The sequence below is a fragment of the Leiobunum rupestre genome, chromosome 10 (genome assembly GCF_980474605.1).
Source record: "Leiobunum rupestre chromosome 10, qqLeiRupe1.1.hap1, whole genome shotgun sequence".
NCBI classification, from domain to species: Eukaryota; Metazoa; Arthropoda; class Arachnida; order Opiliones; family Sclerosomatidae; genus Leiobunum; species Leiobunum rupestre.
In genome coordinates this window covers 25,135,286-25,149,303 of record NC_143393.1, presented here as the reverse complement: position 1 = coordinate 25,149,303, position 14,018 = coordinate 25,135,286, and the positions used below count along the sequence as shown (strand labels likewise).

At 34.9% G+C, this 14,018-nt stretch overlaps 1 protein-coding gene across 2 annotated transcripts; it reads left to right on the top strand.

The window, feature by feature from the left end:
* Positions 1-8,965: 8,965 nt before the first annotated feature.
* LOC149925174 (uncharacterized) lies at positions 8,966-12,520 on the top strand. 2 transcript variants are annotated; one of them, XM_090161165.1, is made up of 8 exons: positions 8,966-9,733; positions 9,822-9,904; positions 10,014-10,176; positions 10,245-10,541; positions 10,617-10,892; positions 11,700-11,934; positions 11,989-12,044; positions 12,110-12,520. In XM_090161165.1, exons 2-8 carry the CDS (start codon positions 9,865-9,867, stop codon positions 12,306-12,308), a joined length of 1,266 nt encoding a protein of 421 aa, XP_090017291.1. In that variant the 5' UTR covers positions 8,966-9,733; positions 9,822-9,864; the 3' UTR covers positions 12,309-12,520. The 2 variants fall into 2 exon arrangements, with proteins under 2 accessions (XP_090017291.1, XP_090017290.1); XM_090161164.1 differs by having other exon boundaries at positions 8,966-9,904.
* The last annotated feature ends 1,498 nt before the right edge of the window (positions 12,521-14,018 follow it).

The window sequence follows — 14,018 nt, the reverse complement described above, 5'->3', positions numbered from 1 at the left end:
TTAAGTACCAGGTTTCGACCTGAAAACTATTATTCGGTTACTAAAATTATCTCTCGGACCAAAGAATACAAATGTAAAACTTTAGAATTCAAGTGCGAGTTCAAAAACTTGGACGATCTCAACCACGCGCGAATAGAAACCCAATTAAACGAAATTTTCCAATCCTTATTAAACGAAATTAGCGATGAAAATCAGGGTTATAGTCGTATCAGAATAGCGGTCAGTTCGGACGAACTCGAAGAGCCCATTAATTTCCAATTTATGAACCTAAACGAGTTGACGGCCGATAGAATTTTAAGCGGTATCGAGCAGGTAGCCCAGTCCCATAAGAATTTATACTTTGAAGCCCCCCTAAAATTCGACATAATTCTTCTGCAATATACCAATATGAGTGGTAGTCAAAAAAGTATTCGTAACAGGACTATTGAGTGCTTAGAAAATTACATTGAACATTGCAATACCTTTATTCCAATTCGCAATTCTGATAATCTGTGTTTTGCCAGGGCTGTAGCGGTAGGAAAATGCCTCGCTGACTACCAAGAATTAAAAAATAAAGGCCAATCCAAAAATTTTAATAGCTATGATCTAAAGTACATTCGTAATGTTAACCGTCCAAAACAAAAAAGCGGCCTTGGCATTACACAGATTATCAAAAGACATTCCTAAATTCCAAAATGTCTTGCCAGATTATCAAATTATCTTACTCGATTCCGATTCCAATTTTGACCCCATTTATTTAGGGTACTTTCAACCCAAAAAAATCTTTCTCCTTAAATTAGGAAAGCACGTCCACGTAGTGAGGTCTTACGCCGCCATGTTCGGGGGAAAAGGGAACTGTCCATTTTGTTTGAAAGTGTTTGTGAGTAGCAAAGAAAAAAAGCAGCACAATTGCGAGGGCCCCGTTAATTGTAAGCGGTGTCTCGACACGAATGTTTCCCATACCGAAGCTAGTCAACGTTGCGCCAGCTGCTTTAGATATTTTGCGGGGGATACGTGCTTCCAAAAGCATATAGAATTAGGCACGTGCGACAAACTCAAACGTTGCCTGACTTGCGGGAAAGAGTGTGAAGGGGACCACGTATGCGATTTGAAATGTCGCTACTGTAAAATTGAGCACCCGAAAAATGCGTGTTTTGTTCAACCTATCACGTTACCAGAAAATTCCACCAGAATCCTTTACTTTGATTTTGAAACTTTAGTCGACAATGACGAGATTAAACCCGTTCTGCTCATTACCGCTATGCAAGACAGTCCTTACTCTGAAACGTACGATTACCGTACCTTTACCGATATATATATATATATATATATATATATATATATATATATAATGTACACCATACTCGAGAAAAAGAAGATTGAATACAAACCTCATTCAGGACGAGATAGAACGTTATACATTTTAAAACAAACTAAACTTTTTATAAAGTTAACACTGCGCGCGCAACAACAAACAGTCCCTCACCCCCCCCCCCCCCCCCCCCCCCCCCCAAGCATCATTTTTGTGGGAAACTTAAAAAAGTATTTGAAAGTTTTACGATTTTGGTCGACCGTTTTCACCCACCCTATAAAAAGCGAGAATTAAAGGTATAGAAAAGGGGGATGAAAGCCAAAAACACCAATTCCTTTGGTCGATCATTTTTACCCCTCTTTTTGCCCTTTTTAAACTATTAGATATACAACGTTCATATAAACCAATAACTTATAATAGACACATGACAACAAGATGAAAAATAGCGAGTGTTGGTAAACAAATGTACTGTATTCATAAAAAAAAAAGTAGTAAAAATGAGAATTGTTTCTCAATAAAAGGATTTTATTTCCATAACAGTTAGATATTGGTTACATGGTTACGTGGTTATAAAATTACATATATGGATTTAATAAACATAAACTGCTTTGTCACAAGAACGAGTTTATAAAGAGTTATTGTTAATATTGCAATTATTGTTTATATGCATTTTCATTCTTATAAATGCATAGCGAACGCGTAAATATTTTATCAAAAAAAAGCAGTTCTACAAATGATATGATTTCGTGTTGATTGAAATTTCTTTGTATGAGATTCTTTACATTTTATATATTCAAATTTTTCATACTCATATACCGCATATGCAATTTTAATTCCGAAATTAAATGCGATTATGATACAGGGTGTTAACTAAAAAACGATACAGAGCCAATTACTCAAAATGTGTTTTAGGTAAGAATTTGAAATTTGCAGGTTACATAGAGGGTACAGGGGACAAATGACAATGAAAATTTCAATGACCTTGAACCAGGTCTTGAAGGTCATTCAAATTTTATCTCGTGACCCATTAGGATTAGAAGAATGGTTCCAATTAGAAATGTGTTCTACGTTTAATTTTAGGTCTAAACATCTTTGAACCGATCTAATTTGACCAATGGGAAGCCGAGAAATATTAGACCAAAGACCATAAGGTCGTGTGCGGTATTCTAATCAAGATACGACATTTAACGGATTATAAATCGAAAACTACCAGATCTGATTGATCAAAATTGTCGTGACACTCTAAACTGAGTGGGGGAGTTCAAAATTTGTAACTTATGATGACCTTGAAACATTAGTTCAAGGTCATTCAAAATGTTTATTTTGGAGTTTTATTGTTTTATTTACCTCGGGTAAAAGGTAACTTGACTTAAAAACCCTTGACGGGCATTTTCCTAATTGGAACCATTCTCCTAATCCTAATGGCTCTCGAGATACATTTTGAATGACCTTGAACTAATGTTTCAAGGTCATCATAAGTTACAAATTTTGAACTCTTACACTCACTTTAGAGTGGCATGACAATTTTGATCAATCAGATCTGGTAGTTTTCGATTTATAAGCCGTTAAATGTCGTAACTTGATTAGAATACCACACACGACCTTATGGTATTTGGTCTAACATTTCTCGGCTTCCCATTGGTCAAATTAGATCGGTTCAAAGATGTTTAGACTTAAAATTAAACGTAGAACACATTTCTAATTGGAACCATTCTTCTAATCCTAATGGGTCTCGAGATAAAATTTGAATGACCTTGAAGACCGGGTTCAAGGTCATTGAAATTTTCATTTACATTTGTCCCCCTGCACCCTCTATGTAACCTGCAAATTTCAAATTCTAACATAAAACACATTTTGAGTAATTGGCTCTGTATCGTTTTTTAGTTAACACCCTGTATAAATCTATTAAACTATAAAAAATATGAACCTAATGTTATTTTAGGAAAAATAAATATGACTACGAATGAATTTACATTTGATATATGTTTAGAGGACGAATCCTCAAATAAACCGCGACATGGATTTTATTCCATATTTTCGATAGTGTACAAAAGTGGTAGTAACCAAGTGAAGTCCAATCACGTACGTATTTCGCTCGAACAAATAAGAAATGGTTTTCAATTAACGAGAATATCGTTTAACGACCTAACCACAGAACTGTATCCTATAATTTTTGTTATAGGTATAGAATGTTGTATAACTGTACCACGTGTCAACGTTGATTATTCTTTCGTTTACGAATCAATTTTTCGCAAACGTACCGTAAAAGATAAATGTTCGAACGATGCTCATTTTTCTTTAATAGACTTGTGTTCCAATAACGATTCTTTATTAGAAATAGTGCCTGCTTTGAAAGTTATGAGAACTTTATGGACTTCGAGAAACGAAACTGGAGATTTTCAAATCGTTTGCGGACTACGTACCGAAATGTGTCACTCTTTAATTTTGAAAAACGTATCGTCTACGTTCGCCGCTCATCTATCGTGTAATTTTCGGGAACATATCGCAATCTTTGCCCGAATAATATATAATACCAGTGTTACGATATTTTTATACAGCAATTTTTGATTCCGACGAAGCTATTTCTGAAGAGAAAGATATTTTACAATTACATACGTTTTGCGATATGTTCGATATTCCCCGTTTAAAAAATTTGTGCGAAACGTATTTAAAAGAGGTATCTAATAATCTCGCATTATCTCTCATGTTCGCGCAGGAACCTCAAATAATGTTGACAAAACAAACGTGCTTCTTTAAAAATATATCAAAATCAAAATATTTATGGAAAAAGAATTATAAATTAAAATGTTTAACAATAAATATGGTTGTAGTAGATAAACGTATTAAAATTTTAATATCTAATCGATATTATTTGCAATCGTTTAAAATATTTGGTGTAATACGTGATTTGAAAGGCGATTGTAAAAAGACATTTGTAAAACAAAACGAAAATGGTAAAAAAACACTCGATATTCGCATTTCTTTTAAAAAACATTTTTTTTTGCAAAGATACCGCGATATTCGAATATTTTATTATTCAATCAGCACATAACTTGGCAAAGCAACCAGATATGCCCAGATCTTGTTTAGATCTTAAAGTTTTAAAGAATTATCAGAATATCGATATTATACGAAAGATTTACCAGTCAGAAGACGGAGATAAAATAATCAACACGAACGAAGGAACTTTACGATACCATTCTTTAATAATAATTTTTTTTTTCAATTTTACAAAGTACGATGAAAATAAAGATGTTTTAGAGTACCAAGTTTTGAAAGCGGTATTGGATTTTTATTATTGTCAACAATACGACGGGTTAGAAAATTTAAATTTAAAACAATTATTGTGCGCGTTACGTTATTGCGATAAATTTCTTTTGTGCGACGCGTTAAAAGATTACCTTTTTTGCAAAATACCTTTTATCACGACGCTCGAAGAGTTAGAAATTTTATCAAACAATTTGTTAGTTTTAAAAAAACCCGGTTATCTTCGTAGTTTAACAGAAATTTTACAAGTGATGAAAGTGTTTTAATTTTTTTATTAAAATATGTATATAAAAATAAACTCGCGCGCTTTGAACAAATATATATACTAATAAAATTATTGATGTAACGATTAAATCCAATTTCTTTTCCTACAAAACTTATTATTAAAAGCTTACAAACTGATTTAACGATTAAATCCAATTTCGTTTCCTACAAAACTTATTATTAAAAGCTTACAAACGAAGCGGGGGGAAAAAGAGGGGTAAAAACGGTCGACCAAAGGATTTGAGCTGTAAGGGCTTTTCCACCCCCTTTTTATACCTTTAACCTTCACTTTTTGCAGGGTGGGTGAAAATGGTCGACCAAAATCGTAAAGCTTTCAAATACTTTTTCATTTATATATATATATATATATATATATATATATATATATATATATATAATGTACACCATACTCGAGAAAAAGAAGATTAAATACGAACTTCATTCAGGACGAGATAGAACGTTACACATTTTAAAACAAACTAAACATTTTATAAAGTTAACACAACACGCAGTTTAATTATAATGATAAATTTAGCGAATAAGTAGATTAGTCCATTAAGAAAAGGGATAAAAAAGCTAAACCCTAAACAATATTTGAAGAAATTTAAAAACTTACAAATAGCTCATCTTCGAGCAAACAAAATAACGAAACTCGGACCAAATAGATCTTCGAGTGAAAAACTAAATTAAATTAAATAAAATAGCCAGAATTTCCAACGGTAGACCGGTTTAGTCCTATTTGGGACTCGTCAGCCAGATTTTCTTGGATGAAAGAAAATATTTTCTCAAATATTTTTATTTTAACCTTAAAATAATCTCAAGCAAATACTATAATTTCACACACAAATAAAACATATTCTACGGTTAAATATAACTGGTTATACAGCTACATACAAGTTTTATTAAGTTTAAACTAAGACTGCAAAAAGAGTGACTTGAGGATAAAATCTTCCAAGTGCAGATCAAAAAGTGTCCTGAATTCGGGTTTAAAATAAATACTAAGTAGCCCTAGATGAACGAAAAATATGTTGTGTTAAAGTAATTCACTTTTAGGATTATTTTTGGTCTAATTTAACTTTTATTGCAGTTTTAACAATAACGTTGTAAATCTGTTCATTTTCTATTATTGAGCCCGGTTGCCCTAATTCAATTCGAATTAGGATGCTTAGGGCAGAGCCAACCATTGCGGCTCAAACTCCAAAAATTATATATAGTGTCCCAATATCCTTGTGGTTAGTTGAGCATAATCATCGCGGTAAAATGTCTGAAAATAGGAGGTAAATTGTAAATTTATTGATCGGTGATTCCTTTTACTAGGGCTTTATAGTTTAATAAAAATTAAAATTGCAAATTTTAAGATATAGGTTATTAAAGCTTAATTTTGATTAATGTAAACTTTGAAGGTTTATAGTTTTTTTAACTTAAAGCTTTAATAGCTTAGTATAATCAGTGGGCCTAACAAAAGGAATAAAATTGAAAGCCAGTTTTGTTCTTTTTGTAGCTTAGGAGGTCTTTGGTTAAATATAACTAAGGCACTATAATTAACTCGTAGATAAAAATATAAGTTAATTATGGAAGATAGCAATATTAAGAAAATTAGAAGGTATCTAGCACTTGTAAGTAGCAGTGCTAGAACTAGGATCTTTGGGAAAAATCCAATTATAGGAAGTATTCCCCCCAAACTTAATATCAATAGGTATAGGGGTAGTTTGGACCCTTTAAATATAAATATAGTTTTGTTAAGTGAACTAATATTATGTTTACTTAAAATATTTGATAAAATAGCTAAGGTAATTGTGTAGACTAAAAAATAAATTATAAAGATTTTTAAGTTAAAGGGAATATAACCTGCAAAGCAATCTTTATGGAAGACCCCTTCAATTTTTCAAATTTCCCTGTACAGTGGCGCCAAACATTTTTAAAGGCAAAGGCATGAGCGGCCAGAGCTGCAAACGTTGGTGTTCCACACCAAATACCTGAGGTTATATTCCCTTTAAGTTTTAGTGCTACTAGAAGCCAAGCTAAATGGGAGATAGTTTGGTTGAACCCTCTTAAGACCCCAAAAATTAATGATAACACAATATAAATATACATATGCAAATGCTTCGTTCTGCAGTCTGACACTAGATAGAAAAAACTCCCGTTATTGTAAAATTATGTCTAAGCCTGTACGTTTCTAAAAGCACCAGTTTTAATTAAATCATATCTCCGTCGAAAATAAAGAAATCCAAAGAGTATGATCGGATCAAGTGTTGAAAGCGTTATGTGGCATAATGTGGCATTTAAAAACAAAGTCTTTTAACAGCTTAACTGTTGCTCTAGCTTCTGAAATTATTTTATTCGTCATTTTAGTAAAAAAAAACTTTCCTCTCTTTACTGTAGTAAAATTGCACTTGTGTCGCTAAGGTAACAACTATTTGCGGATACAGAAATTCAACCGAAACAATTCTGAATTTGCTGCGAATGGTTCCATAATTTGTTTGAAAATATAAATTAAACAAAACCATGTGTCTAATCAAAATATATCTTCGTGGTAAATAAAGACAATGTTAGATGCGCAATAAAAATCTACTCAAAGGTATATGGCGTTATCTTATCTACGTCAAATATCTATCTAAGCATGGATTAATTGATTTCTCTGGCAGGCGCAAAAACATTTCTAAATGACCCTCTAAGGGAAAACATAGGTGTAATAACGTCTGCGTGTGCGCGAAAAAGGGACACATCAGTTATTAAAATTCTATTCCGTGCGCCGTTTTTCGCGCTTGAGCAGATTCAGTTTTGCATTTTCTTGCCGCTAGACCGCCAAATGTCACCGAAGAGTTACCGAGTTCCTTAGAAATATCGAAATATTACGTTAAATATTTTTTGCTGATCGGTAAATATCGAATTTAATTTATGACAACATTAAAAGGTTAATTTCATACATTTATCCTATTGATAACGTATATTTGCGTACGTAATTGCCTGGTCGCAAACGGAAGTGGCAGGAATTTGTAGTACTCAAATCAAGAAATGTTTCGACGATACCAATTAAGTTGCTGTAGAGCGAGATAACTCGCATTGTTAATGGTGGAGAACCCGAAACGTCAGCAAAGAAGACAACGACAGATTTTGCAAGTATCTGTCATTCCTCTCTTACTAAAATGGTGAAATCAAATTTCCAAAATCTTATCACAAATTGACGTAAATATGTAAAGTTTGATTCAAAGCAATTTGATAAAACATTTGATCAAAATCAAGAAATAGAGCCAGAAATGTAAACAGTAAACTGGTTTCGCCCGTTTTGGGCACATTACGATAAAGCAACCTACTGCGATTAGTTAGAGAAAGAGAGGAAAAATTCCGCGCACGAGAACGGAGAATAGCCTAAAGGGATTAATTTCGGTTATTAAGAATTGCAGTAGGTTGCTTTATCGTATTTTCCGTGTGCGCAATCTTTTCATTTTATTTTTAGTCCCCGCAGCTAGAATGGGTTTGGCAAAAGGGCTTCTCGCGAGCTAACGACATTGCCATGGAAATGGTGACGAAAATATAGATTTTTGAGCTTTCGGCCCAGCAACACTTTTAATCAGCATTCTCTAAAGAACATAATATCAAAATTTCAGAAAATTGGGCGAAAGACCATTTTCCGTAGACGGTGTGTGTGGGGTGTCCTTTAAAAAATAGCAGTTGCTACGTGTTTAGAAGTGTTGAAACTCTGTAATAAATATTATTAAAAATGGTACTATAAGGCGATATAAGTATCGATAACAAGTGTCTTAATTGGAAATGTACTCCAAACAGATTTTACCTTATTAGTTTGTTAAGTCCATCCATTTATCATATGTCATTCTCGTTAAAAATTGAATTATAAATTGTCAAAATGAACTGATCTCAGTTTTTTGGTGAAGTTTTAAGAAATAATTTAAAGGCCTAGGTTTGCTTCTGCCTGTCCCCCTCAAATTAACTTGCCTGAAAAGCAAATACCCTTGTGGTAGGCCAACCGCTGAACATGTTGGCCCACCACCAGGGTATTTGCTTTTCAGGCAAGTTATTTTAAAGGGGACAGGCAGAAAAAAACCTCGGCCTTTAAGGGTAAATCAAAACATTTTATTTTATTTTTTTAAAATAGAGCTAATACCAAGGCACCACCTTCGACCACATAAGCAATATTGCTTGTGCGTGATCAAGTAACAGGTGGCCTGGTTACAATGCGTAGGAGGGTGGTGGCAAACCCTGCAAGCCACGCGAGCCAACAGCTCCCTACACTAACTATTACCGTTAACCTTAGCAAGTTTTTATGGGAAGGGGAAACCGAAGATCTCGGTGGAAAACCCCTTTAACCAGTGGGGAGAGAACTTACAAACTCTACGCAGAAGGAGTGGTTCCGTATTTTCACCGTATTTTCCGTATTTGCTCTGAATAAATTCGAAAATACAAAGGTCCGACAAGAGAGGGGAAGCCGATACAATTTCAGGGGCCCGTTCAGCCTAGGGGCCCGGGTATGACTATTTCCAGTAGTAACGGATCTCTTGAAGCCTGGGCCCGCTCTCGGCGGCCATGATAATACATATTTATCTACCAAAAACCAAACGGCATAAAAATAGTATAGGTCAATCTGATCCGCATCGAAATCCCATCTCTGTATTTCTATACTGCACTGATGAAATATAACTGAAATTTTGCTCAAATATATTATTTTCTTTAATTTTATGGGAATATAGTTTCAAGTATAGAGTACACGATCGATTGAGTAGTTGCGTTTCAATAATCGCACTGCCATCTATTAATTCAAAAAATAACCTCAAGATTGTTACTTATCACAACAAAGGGAAATATATTGGAAGAGCACGTTTTTATTATCTGCCTTTTCAAAGGTTAAATTTAATCAGAATTTTAAAGATAAAGTGGACCAATGGAAAACAATGGGTACGTAACTGCACGTAACTTTAATCTTTACCTTCGGCAGCAGAAGATAACAATGATGATATAATTTCGGAGCACTTGGTTATTATAGGTGAGTAGAACGAACGAAACTTCACCTAAAAATACCATCAACGATGAAACTACAGCTGGTCTGCGATTTGTTACTTTTGATCTGTAAGTTGTGAATAGGTTTTTATTTGAAATAGTTCCAAGCTAATAGCTATAAATGTGGTTTCTGGTCATTCGACCAAAGTTCACTGACTTTTCTTCCCTTTCACTATAGTTATAGGAGGCATTCTGTCCCAAGATCTACACTGCGTAATGAAATTAAACCAATGTTTTTTATCTTTGCTATCACAAGAAGACATAAGTGAAATCACGCAAGCCGGAAAATCCGGAGTAGGACCCGAGCTGATCAAAAGGCTTGGCAAAGACAAAATTTGCAGGTAGTTTTTTTAATGTAATTTTAGTTGGGTTCAGCTAACAACAACATGATTTTAATTGTGGCGAGTAGCCTGTCCAAAACTATGGAGCACTGCGTGTCTAACACAGCCACGGGCGAATGCGCCGATGATGGCGGGCTGAAAATACTTATAGACAATTTACCCACGGTTAAAATGTCTACCTCTACACTCGGTTGTGACCAATCTGGCGGAGAGGATACCGTGAACTGCGCTGATCAACTGAAAAAATGCAGGGACCAAGGGATGGCGGCCAGTGAAGTGACGCAAAATGAAATCGATTCGGCGTTACAATCCGTCGCCAATCGAAAGGAGCAAATTCACAAAATCGGCAAAGAAAGGGGCTGCAAGTAAGTTATGTCCGTCACTTCATTTCCCATTTTTTCTCTGGGATGAATCAAATTTACATTTCTATTGATAACTAGGTTCGTCGAAACTTTCAACGCGTGTCACGACAGAATCAAGGCTCAATGCAGCGCCGCTGATCCAAATTTCAAGTCAGTTTTGCAACTAACATTAATGGCACGCGATCAACTCAAGTGCATCAGCCGAAATGGAAAAGAAATTTGCCGGCAACAAATAAATCAATGTTTATCAGACGCCGTGTCCGACAGTGACCTGTCGCAGGATGAAATCGCGAAGCTCCACCGAGGTGACTTAACCGCTATAATGCAGAAGATTGGAGAATTTGATATTTGCAAGTACATATCTCTATAGACTTTGTTTCGCACCTCACACTTTAACCGCCATTCTCGCTCACTTAGCCCAAAATGTTTTTTCATGTCACAGGTTATAACTTGAACAAGTTGATGTCCCGAAACCAAGTCTATACAGGGTGTTGCAAAGGTTATGCAAATATTTTAAGGAGTTGTAGGGGGTGAGTTAAAAAGTATGCCTGTTTTTCCTCCATTTTTATACGATGAGTTAAAAGAGCACCATAGAGCTTAAAAGTGTGACCTACTAGCCCCTGCAAGTAGGCTGCAAAAAGCGCAAAACCAAAGTTTACTTTTTTACGCTGGTTATCTCGATTTGTTTACAAAGTCCTTTTTTACCTATCACACGAACCCAAACCTTAATGTTCGCGTTTCCTCGCTGCTTGGTTTTGTACTTGTTGCAGCCTACTTCCAGGGGCTAATAGGCTTTACTTGGTAGCTCTCTGGTGCTCTTTATCTCATCGTGGGAAAATGGGTGGGAAAGGCATACTTTAGTAACTCACCCCCTACAACTCCCTAAAAATTTGACATAAACTTAGGAAATACCCTGTATACATATGGCATTTATTTTCTCTCAAATCCCCTAATTTTATTCCCAAAGTAAAATTACTAATCATTGACTGCGTAGAAACATATTCAAGTTTAAAAACATTTTTCACAATTTAAAAAAAAATCCATATTTCTAACACTACGTAATACAACAAAAGTATTTTTGAAATAAAATTGTAGAGCATGATAAAGCCAGATAACAAATCCAATTCTCGTGGTTACTACATTTTCCTCCAAATTGCGCAGATTCTTCAAAAAATTCAACTCGTGCCACGGCAAAATGGATAGCCAATGCGACAGTCAAAATGGTCCTGAAGTGAAAGTCATGGTGGAATCTTTTAAAATGAGTGAAACGGCTCTTCAATGTGACCAGCCGGGAGCCGCGAAATGCATTCAAAAAATGACCAAATGCGGGGTACAAGCGATCATTGACAGTGGGGCTAGTGAAGAAGACTTAACGAAAATTGACCCAACCACCGTGGTAAAAATCTGGTGAAAATAATGGTTTTGTTGATTTAAAGGCTTCTAATTTCAGGATCAAAACGATCCTCTGGCTTTAATCGCCTCACTCGGAAAAAAGAAGGGTTGCGAGTAAGTTAAATTTCGGTCAATTCACTAATTTCCTTTCAACGATTAAATGATTTGCCAACGTGCAGGTACATTAAAAGTCTTCGACGGTGCGGCGAGGCAGCCACTAAAGATGAATGCAGTGGAGCTCCTTTCCTACAGACAACTCTTGCGCAGCTGAAAGAAATTTTCGACCAACAGAAATGCGCTGGCGCCTCCATCGTTGCCTCATTGGCCCTCATCCTCGCCTCAATTTTCCTCGTCTTCTTCCGCAAATGCACCTTGTAAAAATACAGCCCATTTGGAGAAAGTGTTCTAAAGTTGGAAAATTCCGAAAATAGTCAAATTCCTTATTTTTTATTGCTTACAACCACTTTTGATTAAATTAGGACAACTGAAAATGTTATTTTATATTTATCTTTTCCGAAGTTGAGAACATAAAAGAGTGGGGGTTTTAATGATATCTTATAATCTTAGAAGAAAATAATTAATTGTATTTGCTTTGGTTTTATTAATGAGTTAAAATATCATTAATTTTTATTTTACAAAAGTGATCTCAAAATTCATTATTTATAACACGAAGCAATAATAAATATTAGACAACCAGTGGCGTCGGAAGTATTTGGAAGAGGGGGGCTCAAATAATACTTAATTGGGAAGAGGCTAATTCGAACCATGGCCTGGATCTATTAAACGATATTTTGAGTTCACTATAATGACTAGCTATGCCGTTCAATCTCGTGATAGTTTCGAATGGGTAGGTAATAAGCACGGAAATAGTTTTTTTCCTGCTTCGTGGGTGCGTGCTTCCAGCAGCCTACTTCCAGGGGGTAGTAGGTCAAACTTTGAAGCCCTCTAGCGCTCTTTAAACTCGTCGCAGAGAAACGTGACAAAAACCTGCATACTTCTTAGCTCATCCCCTACAACCACCAGAAAATTCTGTACTGACTATCGAATCACCCTGTATATAAGTTGACTTCGTTAGTTATAGTAGTAGTATAGTTTCAGATGGTTATTCATACCAGCGAAAACATGTTTTAAATTCGAAAATAACTAGCTAATGTTTAATGTTTATAATAGTTATTTTTATCTCCTTATATAATAATGCATAAATATTTTCACACAAAGTAAGCGTTATTTACATTTTGAAAGCATTTCAAATTTGTATGGGCCTTGGCTGTATCACTCGGCGATTTCCAAAGACAAGGAGGAATTCGCCGAGAGTTATTAGTCTTTAGTCACATAATAATTTACAATGGTGAAACAGACCATTATTAAAAAAATGCATTAGGTAAATAGGTTGTGTCATACTTATGTTTATTATGTTACTTATGGTTAAAGTAAATATATTAAAAATTGGTGGGCAAGAGGGGGCCCCAAATTGTAGTGCCTACGTGGGAAAAAATCCTGGCGGCGCCACTGCAGTAGAATCTTAAAGCTTGGCAGGAGAACCTAAAACACAATGAAGAATTCTTAGATAGAATTTTAAATTCTCATAACATATATTTTAAATTACCAGAATGAAAATGATGGCCACATACTCGCCTATAATCAATTTGTACATCATTTGGAACACAAACACCAAGTTTCTTAAATTTCAAACAACTAAGCCCCCTAAATCTCCTCAGGTTTGATAGATTTAAGGTTTCCTTTCCCTGATTATAAATAATTCTTGGAACTCTAAAGTCAGAATTTTTGGTTTTACAGCCAGTAATGCTACAAAAGTAAACCATTTTTATCCAAATTTATGCCTTTTACTGACTAAAGTTCTCCTACAAGATGGCGGCTGTGATAGGAAAATTCAAAATACACATTCCCGCGGTTTTTTTCGTGACGTGAAAAAAGTTAAGTGCTGATTCCCTATTACCGCCTCGGCAAAATAGGCAAAAACGTGTGCTTTTTTCAGTTTAATAAAAAAATAAATTTAAAAACAGCGTAAAGAATATGTCGGTAGACTTGGTAACGTTAAGCCATTGAACTTAATACAATATAGACATC

Excerpts from the sequence above, each read along its gene's own strand:
- LOC149925174 (XM_090161165.1), top strand. The coding sequence starts at position 9,865 with ATGAAACTACAGCTGGTCTGCGATTTGTTACTTTTGATCT. Across the intron at positions 9,905-10,013 it reads CGATTTGTTACTTTTGATCT|TTATAGGAGGCATTCTGTCC; the intron begins GTAAGTTGTGAA and ends CTTTCACTATAG. Across the intron at positions 10,893-11,699 it reads GGAGAATTTGATATTTGCAA|ATTCTTCAAAAAATTCAACT; the intron begins GTACATATCTCT and ends CAAATTGCGCAG.